This window comes from Ptiloglossa arizonensis, chromosome 4 (assembly GCF_051014685.1).
Source record: "Ptiloglossa arizonensis isolate GNS036 chromosome 4, iyPtiAriz1_principal, whole genome shotgun sequence".
Taxonomy (NCBI): Eukaryota; Metazoa; Arthropoda; class Insecta; order Hymenoptera; family Colletidae; genus Ptiloglossa; species Ptiloglossa arizonensis.
The window spans coordinates 26,319,081-26,335,985 of NC_135051.1; the positions used below are offsets into that span (position 1 = coordinate 26,319,081).

The following is a 16,905-nucleotide window of genomic DNA, read 5'->3' on the forward strand; positions in this document are numbered from 1 at the left end:
AGAATTCAAAGAGAACTCGAGAGGAGGTCAAAGAGAACTTAAAGAGAACTCAAAGAGAACTTGAGAAACGTCAAAGAGAACTCGAGACGAAGTCAAAGAGAACTCCAAGAGAACTCAAAGAGAACTCGAGACGAAGTCAAAGAGAACTCCAAGAGAACTCAAAGAGAACTCGAGACGAAGTCAAAATAGAAGTCAAAGAGAACTCAAAGAGAAGTCGTGACGAAGTCAAAGTGAACTCAAAGAGAACACGAGACGAAGTCAAAGAGAACTCAAAGAGAACTCAAAGAGAACTTGAGAAAAAGTCAAAGAGAACTCAAAGAAAACTCGAGTCGAAGTCAAAGAGAACTGAAAGAGAGATAACTCGAGAAGAACTCGAAGAGAACTCAGGGAAGAGAAAATTCGGGTAGAGAGAACTCGAAGAGAACTCGGGAAGAGAAAATTCGGGTAGAGAGAACTCGAAGAGAAAATTCGGGTAGAGAGAACTCGAAGAGAAAATTCGGGTAGAGAGAACTCGAAGAGAACTCGGGAAGCGAAAATTCGGGTAGAGAGAACTCGAAGAGAACTCGGGAATTTTTGTCGACTCAAGTCCGGAAGGGATTGCACAGTTACCACGAATGGGAGAAAGAACACTTCTGCTACAATGATCGAGTAGAGAGTTATTTGGGATAGGAGACTCGTACACACGTTCGCGCGACAGAAAGTTGCAAAGTTCTTTTCATATCTAGGAACTCGACACGGAAGCTTCGCAATTTTGTAATTGATCACGTAGAGAGCAAAGAGCGACACACACAAACGTTGGAAAGTTGAAAAGAATCGTTGTCGCAGTATCCGGGAGCTGTGTATGTGGAACAGTTTCAAAATTTTGTAATCGATTACGGAGGAAGATTTTTGAGCGAGAAGTTCGCGAAGAATTTCGCCCTCGATACCTTTTCATTTAATATCGGTGACGTCGTCGAGTTTCGAAGATCTAGCAGACGTCCAGCAGAATTCTTGAACTGTTTTGGAAAATGATCGTTCCAGGTTCCTTAATTCCACTGACAAGCCAATATGAAGCAAAGAGGAAATTGTGTGTCCAATAACCTGGGGCTAGAGTTAATTCTTCTGGGAGATTGCCCTTCTTGAGCAAAATCTTTCATTATTTTCTAGAACAATTATTTCAGAATTATATACAGAATTTGCGTTACCACTAGATATTACAAACAATGCTATTATTCTTATTATTTAACAATTTCAAAATTACTTGGAACAATTCAGGGTCCAAGGATGTCGACGACGTTGCGAGACATATATTCTTCGTGTTTGGACAAGTGTTTTCATGAATTTTTACGGTGCGAGTTTTTTTTTTCTTCTTCTTTTTTTTAAGGCAAAAGTTGAAAACGCGAATGTTGTAATTTAATTAAGTCGTAGAAAGACTTACACTCCAAATAACCGAGAAGGAGGGTAGTAGAATATTTTCTGGGGCAAGCTCCTCTCTCGCCGCATCAACAGACCTCGCGACGCCGGCACGAAATCGTATCTCGCATCGATGGAAGGACATTCCGTCAGGCTTTATGTCCTTTTTTCCTTGAGAGCGATCGATTCGCTCTCGGGTATCTTTGCTCCGTAATAGAGAAACGGGGTTACGCTCGTAAAAAGTTAAGGTGACGATCGTTCGACCATTCGTCTAATGGCTATTAAAAACAAGGTGATAGCTATCGTTGATTTATCACCATCGAATTGAACATACGTGAACAATAACAATACTTCGTGAGTCTAGATTCTGTTCGACCTTCTTTTCGAATTGCTCGTGTTCTCGTAAATTTTAACGCGAGTTAATTTTTAACATCGAAACTATCCCCTGCTTGTACGTTTGTGTTGAAGGCCAAGATTGCCAGAGGTCTACAAAGATGAAACGTTAAACCGTTTTGTAACTCGGAAACAAGGTCAGACAAGACGAATATTTACACGAATTTCGCGTTTATTATTTCGACGAGATACGTTCAACCTTTTCGCTTTTCTAATTACACGTTCCAATTAAACGAAAATTCGACGTTAGGTGTACCCTCGACGTGAATTTTTTTACGCAAAATCCACTCCCGTTTACAAACACTGTCAGGCGCAGAATTGTTTTTCCGTAACGTTTACAAGAAGGCTAAAGTTTGCGGCTGGAAGAACCGACGTTTCGAGAACAATGCTCCGAGAAAGAATGGAAGCTTGTCACCGGAGTGGGACGTGTTCCCTAGCAAAAGCGGCGAAAGTTTAGATCCGTAAACAAGTCGGATCTCTGTAGAACTTCTTAAGATTCCTCGTAGGTTACGCAGCGTAAATGAGGCTCCAAAGTGGATTGAAAAATACGCCCACTCTCCGGACGATACGATTAGGTCACTCTTGTATAAAAATTGCTCTTTATACAATGTATATGTATGCGTGGATCGTTCTCAGACCGCTTTGTTCCATGCGTAACATCTTCTTTATTCCTTTCAGCAAATTCACAATCCTTCGTAACTTCTTGCAGGACTCATTCTGGTTAGGGTAATCAAAAGTCGCGTCGCTCGAAACAATTAGAAGTTTGCGTTTCTAAACATAATCGGGAACGAGAGAAATCACATGTGTTTAATACAACGATGTATCCATCGTAATCAACGTAAGAACGTTAAATAAAATGATCCCTATACGTGACCTTTTGAGAGCAGAGTTCGTCGAACGTTGTAGAAATCGTTCCAATTATTTCGGGCAACGTTCTCCACGCGGTGTGCTTCTCGTCGATAATCGAACGACTAATATTCTTCCATTGGACAGTCATACAAACGTACAGAAAACTTGAACGATAACAGCGGTGAACAGTAATAAAGACACGTTGAGTCCCGATGCACCGCCGCATTCCTCGATCTCGTGTTCCAGGGGATGCTCCGTGAAACAACCCTCCAGGCGCCTCCTTTTAAGGTCGTTCAGTGGAATTTTATGGCACGGGGCGCTCTCGGTGCCGTTCGTGTATTCCAGCGGCGAAATGATCACGGGCGTCACCTCTAATCTTTTGTAACAGGTCGGGTACATCGTGTCGACCACCACCAGCAGCAAATTCGTGTGCGGCACCTGTTAATCGTAGTTAATCATAGTTAGTTTCGGTATTCGGGTCGAAAGAGATTCGTTTAAATGTTAATCACGTCCCAGACTAAAGAAATCTTAACCCTTTGCACTCGTAGAAGCTTTCCTGCTATCGAATCGTGTAATTAATTTAAATTACACATTTTCGTTTCAACATTTCATCTACGTATGTTTACATCTTACAAGAAAGGAGTAATTGAATTTTAATTTCGATTCCAAACGATGTTTTTCCCAATCGGAGAACGTACAACGAATTAAGTGGCGATCGAGGATCGCCTCTCGAGTGGAAAGGGTTAAACTAAATTTGTTTCAATAGGAGATATCATGGACCAAGACTCTCTCGGTTCTCTGCCTTGGACTTCCAATTAATTTTTAGACTCTAATGTTTTCAGTAACTTACTTCTACATTGAATATACTTCTATCCTTTATAGATCATACTTCTACTACATTGGATATATTTTAAACGTTCGAAACCCTTCAATGGAAAAAAAAAACTACCACCAAGCCACGAATGCATTCGCATAATCTACGTCACGACTAATCCATTCAGCCCTCGGAGAGCCCAGCGAGTCTCACGACCGATAAAAGCACTCTGCGACGCAATTGTACCAGCTCCCATAGCGCTACCGTTCCGGCGCTCACTTGGGGTCACAGAAACTCGTTCAATTATCCAGAAATTTCAAAGCCGCAGTCTTCTCCGCTATCCTCGGGAACGTCTAAAGACGCCCCGGGTGTCTTCGGCTTACCGTGGAACTTAAAAAGTCAGTTTTCTGCCTAAGCGCGACGAAACCACCGAAAGCAAGACTCGCGATAAACGTTTGGGCCCTATCCCCTGGTCGTTGGATCTTAATCGAAGGATTACGGTAAATAATTTGAAGACGTAATCCGTGGGATGGTTCGACGTAACGTCGAATCGATTCGGTGGTTCGGTGACAGTGGACACTGACCCTTCGTGCGAAGAACGGTCTTGAACAGTAGTCCGGTCGATTGGTGATACCCTTCCCAGCGATTGTGTAGTTCATCATGTAAAGGATCCTCTTCTGGTCGCAAGGATAATGATAGAGGTAGGGTCGTGGCGCCGGCGGCGGATCCGGGGCGTCCTCGTCGAGGTGAACTTTGGCCAGGCCGCCTGGCAAGTTGACGAACTGGGTCGTGAACCACGTCACACGCAGCAGAAACCAGAGCAACAATTTCCAGACGTACATCAGCGGGTCCGTCAGAGTGCTGGCCGCATCCTCGATACGCTGGAACAGTTTCGTTCACGTAGAAAATGTTTTTCTGCCCGGAGCTGGAGGACAATCGGCCGTTTCCGCCCGAGTTTCTGATTTCGTTTGCGGAAAGTTTCGCGCGAAGTTGGGGGGAGGGAGGAGGAGGAGCGCGGAGCGTGTGCTCCTCCGGCGCGAGAACTTTTTCCTTATTCCCGGCCGAACTTCAACGAGAATTAGAAATTCGTTTGAGGGGAGACCGGCGGCGCTTAACTTTCAAGAATTTTAAAATTGTTTAACCGGCGCCGCGGAGGGAATTGCTTGAATTTCCTTCGGTACGATTACGACTCCTATTCAAGTGTACTTTATTCTTCGGATAAGATTGCCAGTTTGCTACTTAATGCTTTCTGTTTGCACCGGTGTATAGTCGGGGCTTTCGAGCAGTTTTCCTTTATGAATCGAACCGTGCTACGAAATCTGATGTACGGGGTGTTCCTGAATAAATGTGGTAACACTTTGCACGGTGATTCAACATTTATTCAAAAGAATACCCCGCACGTGGACAAAGCTTTTAAATAGTCCTTGAAAGCGACCCTATCACGGACACTTACAACTTCCTCGCACCAAGCCTGATAATCGTAAATCTCGACCGGATTGAACAGGCCTTGGCCCACCATAGAGTTCATAACCGCGCCTTCCTGAGTCCCCATGAACTGGCCGGTGTCGTTGTGCGCTTCCGATATCACCACGTAACCGTTCTGATCGAGCAGGTAGCAATCGATCCACAAGTGGCCGCAGTTCATGGTCGAGTTGCTCGTCCCGGACGTCAGTTCGATAAATCTGTAATAAAGAAGCGTCATGGGCATCTGAAAACCGATGACCGCTGCTGGTGCCGTTTTGCCGCCGTCTCTTGGGAATATTCCAATGGAGACGGTCACTATCGCGTCGGAGCCTGCTTCCCAGGGAACTGAAACCATTTCAAACGGCTATTAGACCCGAACAATACGGTGTAACGTTCCGTGAATATTTCTTCCAAATAGAATACCTGTCACGGATATGCTGTTGGGATCCAGAATATTCTGGAAGATGGCGCCCTTGTACCAAGGCTCGTTGACCGCCCTCCTGTGAAGATCACCGAAAACAATGCCATCGTCGTCCTCGGGCAGCTCGTTTGTGTCCAAATGATGCCACCTGGTCAGACCGCTCTGAGTGGCGACGAATCTCAAGTATACCCCGTAGGTAAGGGCCAAATGTTGCGCTCGTAAATCCTCCAATACAAAATTATTATCGAAGCTGGCGTTCGTGGCCTTCGCGTCGAATACCAGCAACTGCATCAGCTCCTTGTTGCAGTAATAGTCATCGTGGGACAACGTTTGTCTACCACAATCCGGCGGCTCGTCCTGCGTTTCGTCGTCGCTGATAGGATAGGACGCGTACTGCTCCGACCAACGCCAGCCAGGCTTGTTCAACAGATCCAGGAAGTGTCTGAGCTCCTCCTCCGGGTTGTCGAACTCGTGACCTTCCAGATAGTGGAAACGACAGTAGACCCAGCCGGGATGCACCCGCCAATTGTCACCCACGAAGAAGTCAGCGATGTTAATGTTCAGGTTCTGGTTCCTGCGGATCTCGTCCCCGACCTTGACGAAAATACCATGGAAAACAAAGGTAAGATGTAGTTTCTATACCGGAGTTGATACTGCGAGTCCTTCCCGCTTGCTATTCAGAGTCTGTAGACGGTCTCAACGAGTCGTTCAACCGCCTATTACCAGCTACAGCTACCCAAGTTACAGAGAACCTAACGCGTGTCGTTTCCAAGACTTTGCCAAGGAAGAACGACCAGTTTCGAAACTTCTCGAATCGACACTACCTCGAGTGGCCGCCGTCGGCGCGTAACACCGACCGAATCTCGTGTCTTCGATCCTCCACCGGTCTTGGCTAGATTCGGTCGATGTTCACCACCCCGAGGACGGCTCGCGTCGCTAAGTTTACCCACCGTACAATCTCGAGAACGCTCAACACCGCGCTAGGCGAGCCACGGGCCAGGATTACCGCACCTTTTCGAAATTCTGCGACTTGGTAAACTCCGCGTGTATACGCCCGATACCCGGCGCGGATTACCTTGATCCAAGTTGTGCCGTAGTTGGGTATGGCGACCGCAAGACCGAAAGGCGTACCCGGTAAAGGCGCGTAGAAGTAGTCACGTCTCTCCAGAGTCACCCGACGGTTATCGTCGTAATGCAATTTCACGGGAACTCCCTTCGTGCTGCCCCTTTTGTGGTCCACGAGCGCGGCCCGTAGCTCCAGGACCTCCGGCCCGGGGTTCCTGCACTCGTGTTTTTATAAAAAAACAAAAAAAAAAAAGAAAAACTTTCCTCAAACCTCCACCGTGACCCGAACGCAATATCGTGTAACCTACGACGCCTAGGTTCCGCCTTCTTTCGCGAGTTGCCACACTTTGGGAATTCATCACGCGGAAGTTTTCACCGTACGCGAGACTGCGGGCGCGTTGAACGTATAGTTGGCGGAAGAGATATATAGTCGAGGCTCTCGAGGCACACTCGAGTGATTTGTCAAGTGATACCCTCGTGTACGGGCCGTTGAATGTGCTTTCCTCCGATGGAAAGCTGGCCCGTTCGCTTCGAGGCCGTGCTTAATGGATCTGTGTTAAGATCACTTCTAATCTTCAACATGGAACTTCGTTTCCTCAGTATTACTAAAGAAACATCGTACAGTTTAGGATTCTTTTCTTCGCCAATTGTCCTTGAACCACCCTGTATTCAAGGGCGTTACTGTTTCCGCTTTTCACGACCTCGGTGTATCTCTTCCGCCGAATATAACTATCTCGCGCGTCTCAGGGTTTGAATCTTTAGCTGGAGATTTTCTACGACTAAATCTTTATCTTTAGATGCAGATTTTCTCCAACTAAATCTTTATCTTTAGTTGAAATCTTTAGTTGGAGACTTTCTCCAACTAAATCGTTATCTTTAGTTGAAATCTTTAGTTGGAGACTCTCTCCAACTAAATCTTTATCTTTAGTTGGAATCTTTAGTTGGAGACTCTCTCCAACTAAATCTTTATCTTTAGTTGGAATCTTTAGTTGGAGACTTTCTTTATCTTTGGTTGTAATCTTTCGTTTGAATCTTTCGGCTGAAACGAAGGGGACGATCCAGGAGCCCTCAGGGAGGCTAAATTACCTAGGCCCGAGTCCGTCGTTGAGTATCTCGACTTCCGTAAGGTCGATGCTGTTGTAATTCAACTTCAGTCTGCCTCTGTAGACTGGTCTCAAGTCAGGATGGAGTATCACGTAGCCATTGTTGGATACTATAAAGGCGTAGCCGTTCACGCCGAGCTTGTACGGCAACGTGAGCTTCCGGATGTCGTCAATTGGTACATCCGTACCGGCCACACCCAACAGATGCGCAATTCTCGTCCTGTTGTCGCGAGTGTTCCCTTTACGGTCGAACACGGGCGTGCTGACCGAGGTGAGGAGTCTGTATTCCTGCCAGGCGGTGGTGTTCAGCGTCGAAGGGTCCTGGCGAACGTCCTCGTCCTTGTGGAGCTGTCGATACGAGGACCAAGTTAATCGTGAACACGTGTGAGAGATATCAATATTCGATGCGCGATGAAATTACAAGAACAACGCCCGGAGTCAATTCTTTTCGAAAAATTTCTCGGGGACACCGTCAATACACCAGTTGTTCCATTTTAATCCTCGAAAACCAATGGTAACGCGATTGATGAACCTCGAAAGTGGTTGTCGTCAACCTCGTTAGTGGTCGTCAACCTCGTTAGTGATCGTCAACCTCGTTAGTGGCGGGTTCAAGCTTTCGATGTTCGATTGTGCATCGAAGTTTCTTCGTTATACGCAAAGGTCGCTTTCAAGGTCACTTCAAAGCGCGCCAAGGTCACTTCAAAGCGCGTCAAGATCGCTCGAAAGCGTGTCAAGGTCGCTTTTCGAGATCGCATAGTCGTGATTTCGCAGGAGTCTCCGCTCACGGGACATTGGACAAGGTTACATCGAGATTAAAATGGATCACCCTGTATGTGAACGATTAACACGTTCGACGCCACGTGAATCACCTACACGAACCATCCTGACCAGACCGTTCGCGTTTGATATTGTACAGTAAGCGAAAACGAATGTCAGGGTTATAACGAATACGCCCGGATCGATAATACGACGTCGCTAAATATTTTTACGCAACATTTTGGTTACATATGGAGCTTCGCTCAGACCACCCCCCCACCCTCTGATCTTCCACAGCATCGAACGTGTTACGATTGACGTCGAAAGAAATTTCTAACGATCTGTGCAAAACGTGATAGAGCGTTTCCTATTCTCTAAGTCTCGCTAGGCCAGTGTTAGAGCCACACTCGCATAAAGAAAAAAGGAAGAAAACGAAAGAAAAAAGAATAAAAAAAGAAAAAAGAAACAGGACAATGATATTCGACATTAATAATGCAGCGAGGATATTACAAAGTCTAAGGAGCCACTGGAAACTTCTACGGACGTCGTGCTGTCCCGTTTGCCATTTCTCCCAAACTGATTCATAATTCCGGAAAGACCACGAGCTATCAACCCTCGCTGGTTTCATCACGAATCCCACGACGAGTCTACGTTTGTACATCCGTACGAAACAAAAAAAACTTGTTGCATGCAACGAATAGGTACAATCTGCCCCTGGCCTTCTCTGACCGTGGCTCGCAGGAAGTCGCTGCTCTCGATTAATCGGTACGCTCGCTCGTTAATTCTATGGGAAAAAATACGATAAAAAAGGCGAATACAAAAATTGGATTTGTCGAAAAGGACCGAGAAAAATTCACGACGAGTTGCATCGTTGCGTTCGAGAGTTAATAAAACCGTGTGTGTGTGGTTCTACCGTTGCAAAAAGGGTAGTAAAAAAGTAATGCAAAAATATCTGGCGTGGGATGATCTGCGACTAGGGACTAGCGCTATTTGGATACTGATCACAGTTTGCGGGATTTTTCTAGATAAGTCTATCGGGTGTGACTTGTGTACAGCCAGCCAAAACGTTGCCAGGATAAACAGCGCATTGGAAACGACAAGATGGATCTGAAGCTACAAGGGGTTGATTGTTGCTTGCTTGGTTTTCGCTAGCTCTGAACCTGCTGGATGTAGATTTCGTCCTCATTTATTCGCACGCCCAGACGTTTCCCTTTCAGATGTTTCTGAAGCCGGGATCGTTGCTCCGTGTGATGCATCACCAGCCATAGCCAGGTGGCCAGTGCGGGATTCTAATGGAATGCGAATTAGAATGTTTACAGCATCGAGGGTAGTTATGCCGGCAGTTAACAGCTACCTGGTCTTGAGATTAGATATTGCTCGCTCGATGGTAACGGTAACTGTGTATCGAGTAATGTATAAACAATAAGTACGTTTGTCTCTAATTTTAGGTAGGTGTATCCTCGTCACCAAGTGGTTAAAAAGATTCTAACGGACGATAATGTTCGCACAGAATTACCATTTAAATTTCTATTAATCCGTCGTCACAGCTCTCTCTCTGATAATTAATAGTTTCAAAGATCGGGGCTCTGAAAAATCGTACAACAAACGTGTTTAAAGGATACCTAAACTTTGAGAATTTCTTTGAGACAAAGAGGGGGTTGGTTACCACGGATGAAACGGTCAAGATCGGAAACACAGAATACAGAGACAAATGTGAATCGATTTCGACGCTCGAGTTTAAGTAATCGTCTCACCGTGATGTCCGCGTAAGCGTGTGTCCAAACGACAGGGTGTATAACGTCCTGGAGGACCATAGGTCGCGCGACGACTGGTATGTATTTCAACACCTGTTCGCGAACTTCTTCTTGCGTGTGAACGTGCGTGTAGTAACCACGATTCAGGCAGGCCATCCATTGGATCTCGCGAACCTTCGTCACCTCTTTACCAAGAAGATACGTGAACACTCGTACGGGGATGTGAGTACTGTTGTCCTGCCAATTCCAAGTCTTGAAAACCTACGTAAATAAAATTCAGTATCAATACAGTACACTGGTACTATTAGCGATCGGTGTTATCTTAAGAAACAATCAATTCTAATTGACCACCTTGTATAGCCAATGTAATTTCATTACTGTATAGACATTCGTCACTATGTATAGTATAGGAGGCAGGTTCAATCTCGCGAGAATTTGTCTTCGATATTTTTGGAGCCGAAGTTCCAGGAACTGGAAACAAAATTGGCAGCGAAATTAAGTGGGCTGTACCTCCGTTAGGTTTCCAGGAACACCGTCCGTGACGAGCATGATTAGCTGATTACACGTCGTGTTTGTGTCACACCCACGCGATTCCCTATAATTTCTCAGAAGGCTGAAGGCCCTGTTGAAAGCTTCGGTCAAATTCGCGAGACCCTCCGTTTTAACGGTCGTTATCGCTTTCTTGAACGTGTCCACGTTCTCTGGAGTGGCCTGGATCAACATGTCCTTGAAACAGTCCACCACGTCGTAGGTCTCGTTCGTGTAGCTCAACACGGTCACGAAGTCGTTGTTCGAGAGGGTGTCCAAGATTATGTTCACCGTTGTTCTGGCTGAACATGAAAAAATAAAAACGTGGAGTTTCGTGACAATGTATACACTCGAGAGAAACAAAAAAAATAGGTACACGATTGCAAGATATTAGAAGATAAAATTCTATTAGCGGTTAACCAACGTTAATAACGATATTACGAACGTAAAAAAAAACGTGGAGTTTCGTGACAATGTATACACTCGAGAGAAACGAAAAAAAGTAGGTACACGATTGTAAGATATTAAAAGGTAAAATTCTATTAGCGGTTAACCAACGTTAATAACGATATTACGGTAACGACGAGAGCATCACGATATCCGTGCGAAGGTGCAATTGCATCGACATACTATCCTTCCCCAAACAATGCGCCCGTAACCTCAGATTCGCGGTGCACTCCAAGTATGCATTACACAGCTTACAGGAGACGACCGCAAGCGTATTCCAACTACGATTCTAACACAGCTACCGCGAATGCATCGGATAGGCCGTCGTAAGGTTTTTCAAGCTCCGCAAGTAAATCAACTTAAACTAGATGAGCCAGAAGTTACGCCGAAACTGGGGCGGTAGCGATCGTTTATACGGAAGAATGGTACAACAAAGTTTCATTTTATCTGGTTATTGATTCCTCCATTATTTCGCGGAGGAATCACCGGCACACCCTACTCGGTATCAGGAATCGTACATAGACCCTAGCGAGAGGGCATCAACTGGTAATTAACTTTTCAAATAGTCACCGATCGATTATAGGAATTCCCTATCCGAACCTGAGTCGACCTGAGTTAACCTGCTCTTGAATCCAATACCAGCGTAAGTATTACATTCTATCTAAATGTTTTTATATACATTTAAAATATACATTCTATCTAAATGTTAGTAGATAAAGTGTACATTCTATTTAAATGTTAGTAGATAAAGTGTACATTCTATCTAAATGTTTTTATATACATTTAAAATATACATTCTATCTAAATGTTAGTAGATAAAGTGTACATTCTATCTAAATGTTTTGTTACGGTGGAACCAGCGATTTTATTCACCGATCGTCTTCCCCATGCCCGTCATACTGCCGCTGGTGTCCATCAAAATCACCATATCCTTGCTACAAGTCGCAGCTTCGATGAACCAACTGCGTACTCGACAATCATAAATATCAGCTGCCTCCTCGTCGTCGTCGTCGTCTTCGTCGTCTTCTTCTCCTTCCTCTTCCTCTTCCTCTTCCTCTTCCTCTTCCTCTTCGTTATCGTCATCGTTTATCATGGGATCTGTCCTCCACTGCATGGCAGGATATTGTCTTAGCATCCCGGTGACGGAGCCGAAATACTGCCAGGACAAAGCCGGGTCTGATTCGTAGTTCTGCCGGAAGGTGTTGTCGAGGGTCTCGGTCTTTTTGATGTCCTCGACGACAGCGGGTCCTAGATCGTAAACGTTTGTCGGTATGTGCACCGACGAGAAACTTGTGTTCACAGGTATGTTGTAAAAGTGCGAGTCCGACGTCAGCTCCATATCTCTGCCAACAGATTGAACAATTACGTTTAAGTTATCCAAGAATGAACAGATGGCGCCCATTACTTATAAGTATCGTTACATATACTTGTTATGGAATATAAGTTATAAGTATTGCTTACAAGTAATAGAAGTATAAGTAAAAATAGTAATATAAGTAGTAATAGTTAAGTTAATAACTAATAATAGTATAAGTAAAGCTTATAAGCATTACTTATAAGTATTGTACATAATTTTATACAATTACGTTTTAACAATTACGTTTGAGTTATCTAGGAATGAACAGATTGCGCCTATTACTTATAAGTGTTATTGCATATTGCACATAATTTTATACATCGTCAACTGCTACCGACAAATATTATTTTGCGCGTTTAAAGGGATGCAGATTGCTTCGCGACCAAAGTACCCGCATCAAGTTTTATACTTCTTTGGTCACTCGTTACTTTCAACGCTTCAACGAACGTCTGTAACTTTTTCAATACATCGGCTGTATTCAGACCAGGATCAGAATGCTAGACCCAATTCGTAGCTCGATCGTTCGCCTACGAATCGATACCGAAGACATTCAAAGCTTCCCAGCCTAATTCCACTCGATGTCGCGAGCGGATACGCGCGTACATCTCGAAAAAATTGCAATTCCTGCTCGATAACCCCAACCGAGCAACAACACGTTCGCACAAATCATCGAGAAAGAAACAGGGCAGTTTCTAAAATTATTAGAAAATGGAAAGAATGTTTTGAAAAATTACACGCTTGTAAAGTAAGAATTCAAATTCTAACATCGATGTAAAGATTCGCGAATCTTTTATTCAATGCGGTTATAATTCATAATTTAATGTAAAGATCTGTGAGCCATGGTTCAGTGCAAACGTGTTGAAATCTCTTCGTCAATTGCAACGACCTTAAAATATATTGTCAAGGTCACCATTCTGAACAGCTTCGTCCTATATGTGATACATCTGGATTTGGGGACGTAAAAGTTCACTCCAGAGGTGTTCAAAACTTCAACTATATTCTAACTTAGGGAAAAAGTTGTTCAGGGCAATGACCTTGACAAACTTCCGAACAATTATCAAATCTAATCTGCGTTCGCGTTGGAATTTCCAGAATGAACCTGTAGACGTCGACATTCTTTTCCATGTTCTGCGGGACACGCGGTGACTTCCGGTTGATCACGTGGCTGTACTTTCCAGAAACGTAGGTGAAATTTCCTTCTTCGTCATCCACCCAATTCTCCGCGCTTTCCTCAGCCGCCATGCGAATGCAGGTCACCGCATCCATCTTCCTTCTTAGCATCCTGCCGACGTTCTCGCTGATTATGCTCACTAATTTGTCCCCGGATTTATCCTCCACCCGTGTATTCATCGCTTTGTATTTCTGTAATTCATCGAGGGCTATAGTTACGCGGGGCTCGTCTCGCTTTTGACCTGAATTCTACCGCTTTTTCTTTCGGTACACCGAGCGGAGCGAACGTGTTATTAATTTTTTTGCGACAAAACCTTGCAGTTTTTCGAACACCCGGACCACCAAGGTTTCGCGCTATATCATTTCTCAAACAATAAATAACGAACAAACAAGTGGATATGAACTTCCAAACGCACAATATTTTTCGTAATAAACCGGAATACCGATAATCGACTGTTATGTTCGAAGCACGCGGTCGCACGTGTCTAGCGGTACCGTGTATCTTCGGAGCGGATATTTTCTAAAAGAATGCCAGTAATGCGCAAATTAATGTTACGCGCTCTTTAAAAATCTGTAGAAAATTTAAAGGAATAGCGTAAGTAGGGATTATTATAGAAAATTTCAAAGCTACGTATTATTCGGCGAACATAAGTCATGCGGATGTCAGCTGGCTTCTCTATCACCCTTCACAAGCGTAGCTTCCACCTGGCTCCGTTAATGTAACAGCTGCGTTTTCGCATGGTAATGCCGCATTCTTCCGTTAAAAGGACAAAACTGATTGCCAGGCGGTGCCACGGCATTGCAGAATAGGGTAACGTTTCACAGGGTCCTTTATATCGACCGATTTTAGGCGTGTCCTTGTAAAATATGCATTTACGTGCTATGGTACTGGTCACGATGCTCGATTTAGCTCGTCCAGTGGAGGTAACGGCCTATTGTATTACAAATCTTGGATTGCTTCTATTAATACCGACACCCACGAGGTATGCAGTGGCAATGCAGACGGCGTCGTTGCATTACCGTGAGAAGTAAATTTGAACGGGCTTCTCGATGGTATGAGAACGATAAGACGGCTTACGATTGTCTTGCAGAATGTACGTTGAATAAAATTTCGAAAAAGGAGGTTCAACAAGTGTAACCAATGACGTTAGAAACAATCAAGACGACACGCCGCCGCAAACGCATCGCAGGCGGCATCTATGCACGGAAATTGCGTTTTAAAGCTTCACTGCACTTTCCGAACACAGATCACACACGATTCCAATCCTCGCTGAACGATTTCCATTTTGCTTTTCACGCGAGTCACTTCTGTCGATAACAGATTGCCTCAACAATTAATTGTTATCTCCGGAGCGATGGTTTCGCGCGTGAAATTATCGTAGGTCGATACGTCGTAGTGTTGTAACCTTTATTGTGCGACTTTCTTTTAAAAAATTTCGCTGTTTCTCTCTTTATTTACGTATTCCTTTTCACTCCGTTAGTTATCGACATTTGTTATTCCATTATCGATGTATTTGCAAGTTTTGTAGCGTTCATTCATTTTTTTTTAACCGTTAATTTTTCTCATCTTTCTTTGCTTAGCTCCCTCTACGTTTTAAGTGACGGTAATCATGCACGAGGGCGTGACGAAATTGTCACAGCGATCAACCGATACCAATAGAGAGACAGAGAAAGGAAAAAGGAGAGAGGAGAAGAATATTCGTTGATGTACTTATTCACACAGATGAGAATTGAACTTACGCTTAATAGCTCGTCTGGTCGAGCCACCTTTTCCGCGAGTTCCCATAATTCGGCGCCCAAGGTCTCTGCCCATCGCAACACTCTACAAAAGGAACAATTCCAGTCACCATTAGACCATTAGACGGACTCCATGCTTCAGGAATGATTAAAATTCCTTCCAGTTACCGGTCAATTAAACGATTACATATCACACAACATATTACATCGGTTAAAAGCTTCCGGTGGTAGTAACAATCGAATGAAAAACTCACTGTTAATGGATGTATAGATCAATCGTTAAAAGTCTGTATAGACGCGACCACAAGTTGGCAACGTTCCATTTGGAACTAAATCTGTCAGCGAAAGTTACTGTACTTTTCACGGAGCAAGTAAACAAAAACAATAACTGCCTTGAATTTACGTCGAAACCGAATCAGAACAAAATAAAAGACGATCGAACGAGGCTTTCTGGAATTGAATCTGTTAGCATGCATTGCAGACCATAGCAAAATGAAATGACAGAAATGCAGAATTTTTTTGAATGCTGTTGTTTTCAGCGACTAACATAGCGCGCTATAATGAACTACTACTAAATCATAGGTGGCGTGATTAAGCATGCATCTTAGCCCTATTCTCAGGTATAAAAAGACACTAGATTTATTGGTTGATATTATCGTAATAAATTATTCAATATCATTCTTGAATATGAATTAATAGACCGTCATATTTTTTGTCCGATAATTTAGCACAATTTACAATCCATGTACTTGATACAATATTTCATTCACATACTTGTTTTTATCTAGAGTAACAATAAACATCTTGGATTTGTTTCGAATGCATTGATTCCATATACAATGGTTCGTAACACAAATATCGTTCGATAGTTTAGCATCTATACAAACGTTTAACGACTGCAAGTAAGAATACTTTTTCCTCTCCTTTTTATACAACATTTTTATAAGTCACATAACTGTTTCTCAATACCAAAAGATAAACTAACCTAATTGCACAAGTTTTTATAGATTACATTGAATGAAACTTCGTAAATAGCTGAAAATTTGAGAAACATTTGCAGAATATTAACAATAAGGAATATGTTCCGTACTCAAGGTATGTACGCGATCTTCATTAATAAATATTTAATAGGTATCTACTCAATCGGCCGAACACGTGTGCAGTATTTTTCTGATTTTTACTTGTCTACGTTTTAGTAATTAATATCCGTGCGTAACATTTCGTTCAAGACTCTTATCAGTTCGTGTTACGGTTTACGTCCTTCTTTTACGTTTGCTTGGACTGGTTCGAACGGTAAGTGTTGGTGTATTATGAGATTTATTCCTCAGTGATAACGATGTTAATAATTTTTAGTGTTTAAAACGATAACGTTACTCACGTGTTCGCGTCTTTGGAAAAACAGTCGACGCTGTGAATGCAGACGAGAAGAACAATATAACAGTGCACGATCTTTGGTCGCATTTTTCGGGATCGAGATTCGCGTTTTTTCACGCCAAGCCGCGGAAAAGCTCCAGCGTGAGCTTTGGGGATCACCTCATCCTGTTTCTCGGCGTGAATCTCGAAGCCGGCCGCACGTTCACGTTTACCTTTAGCGTTTCCAAAGCCTCGTTCCCCGAGACCGGCAAGATATCCCGATTATTTTTGGTACACGAACG

At 43.7% G+C, this 16,905-nt stretch overlaps 1 protein-coding gene across 9 annotated transcripts; it reads right to left on the bottom strand.

The window, feature by feature from the left end:
- Positions 1–1,119: 1,119 nt before the first annotated feature.
- Positions 1,120–16,884, bottom strand: Ca-ma2d (Ca[2+] channel Muscle-specific alpha2/delta subunit). 9 transcript variants are annotated; one of them, XM_076308901.1, is made up of 13 exons: positions 16,629–16,884; positions 15,254–15,335; positions 13,443–13,705; positions 11,860–12,329; positions 10,522–10,841; positions 10,012–10,272; positions 9,418–9,546; positions 7,485–7,849; positions 6,409–6,613; positions 5,336–5,927; positions 4,902–5,257; positions 4,033–4,329; positions 1,120–3,072 (listed from the first exon to the last, which is right to left on the bottom strand). In XM_076308901.1, the coding sequence occupies exons 1-13, from the start codon at positions 16,709–16,711 to the stop codon at positions 2,779–2,781; spliced, it is 3,717 nt and encodes a 1,238-aa protein (XP_076165016.1). In that variant the 5' UTR covers positions 16,712–16,884; the 3' UTR covers positions 1,120–2,778. The 9 variants fall into 9 exon arrangements, with proteins under 9 accessions (XP_076165016.1, XP_076165020.1, XP_076165017.1 ...); XM_076308905.1 differs by lacking the exon at positions 16,629–16,884 and adding an exon at positions 15,419–15,465; XM_076308906.1 differs by lacking the exon at positions 16,629–16,884 and adding an exon at positions 15,505–15,762 and having other exon boundaries at positions 1,121–3,072.
- Between the last annotated feature and the right edge of the window lie 21 nt (positions 16,885–16,905).

Excerpts from the sequence above, each read along its gene's own strand:
- Ca-ma2d (XM_076308901.1), bottom strand. The coding sequence starts at position 16,711 with ATGCGACCAAAGATCGTGCACTGTTATATTGTTCTTCTCGTCTGCATT. Across the intron at positions 12,330-13,442 it reads AAGAATGTCGACGTCTACAG|AGATATGGAGCTGACGTCGG; the intron begins GTTCATTCTGGA and ends ATCTGTTGGCAG. Across the intron at positions 10,842-11,859 it reads GGGCATGGGGAAGACGATCG|CCAGAACAACGGTGAACATA; the intron begins GTGAATAAAATC and ends TTTCATGTTCAG.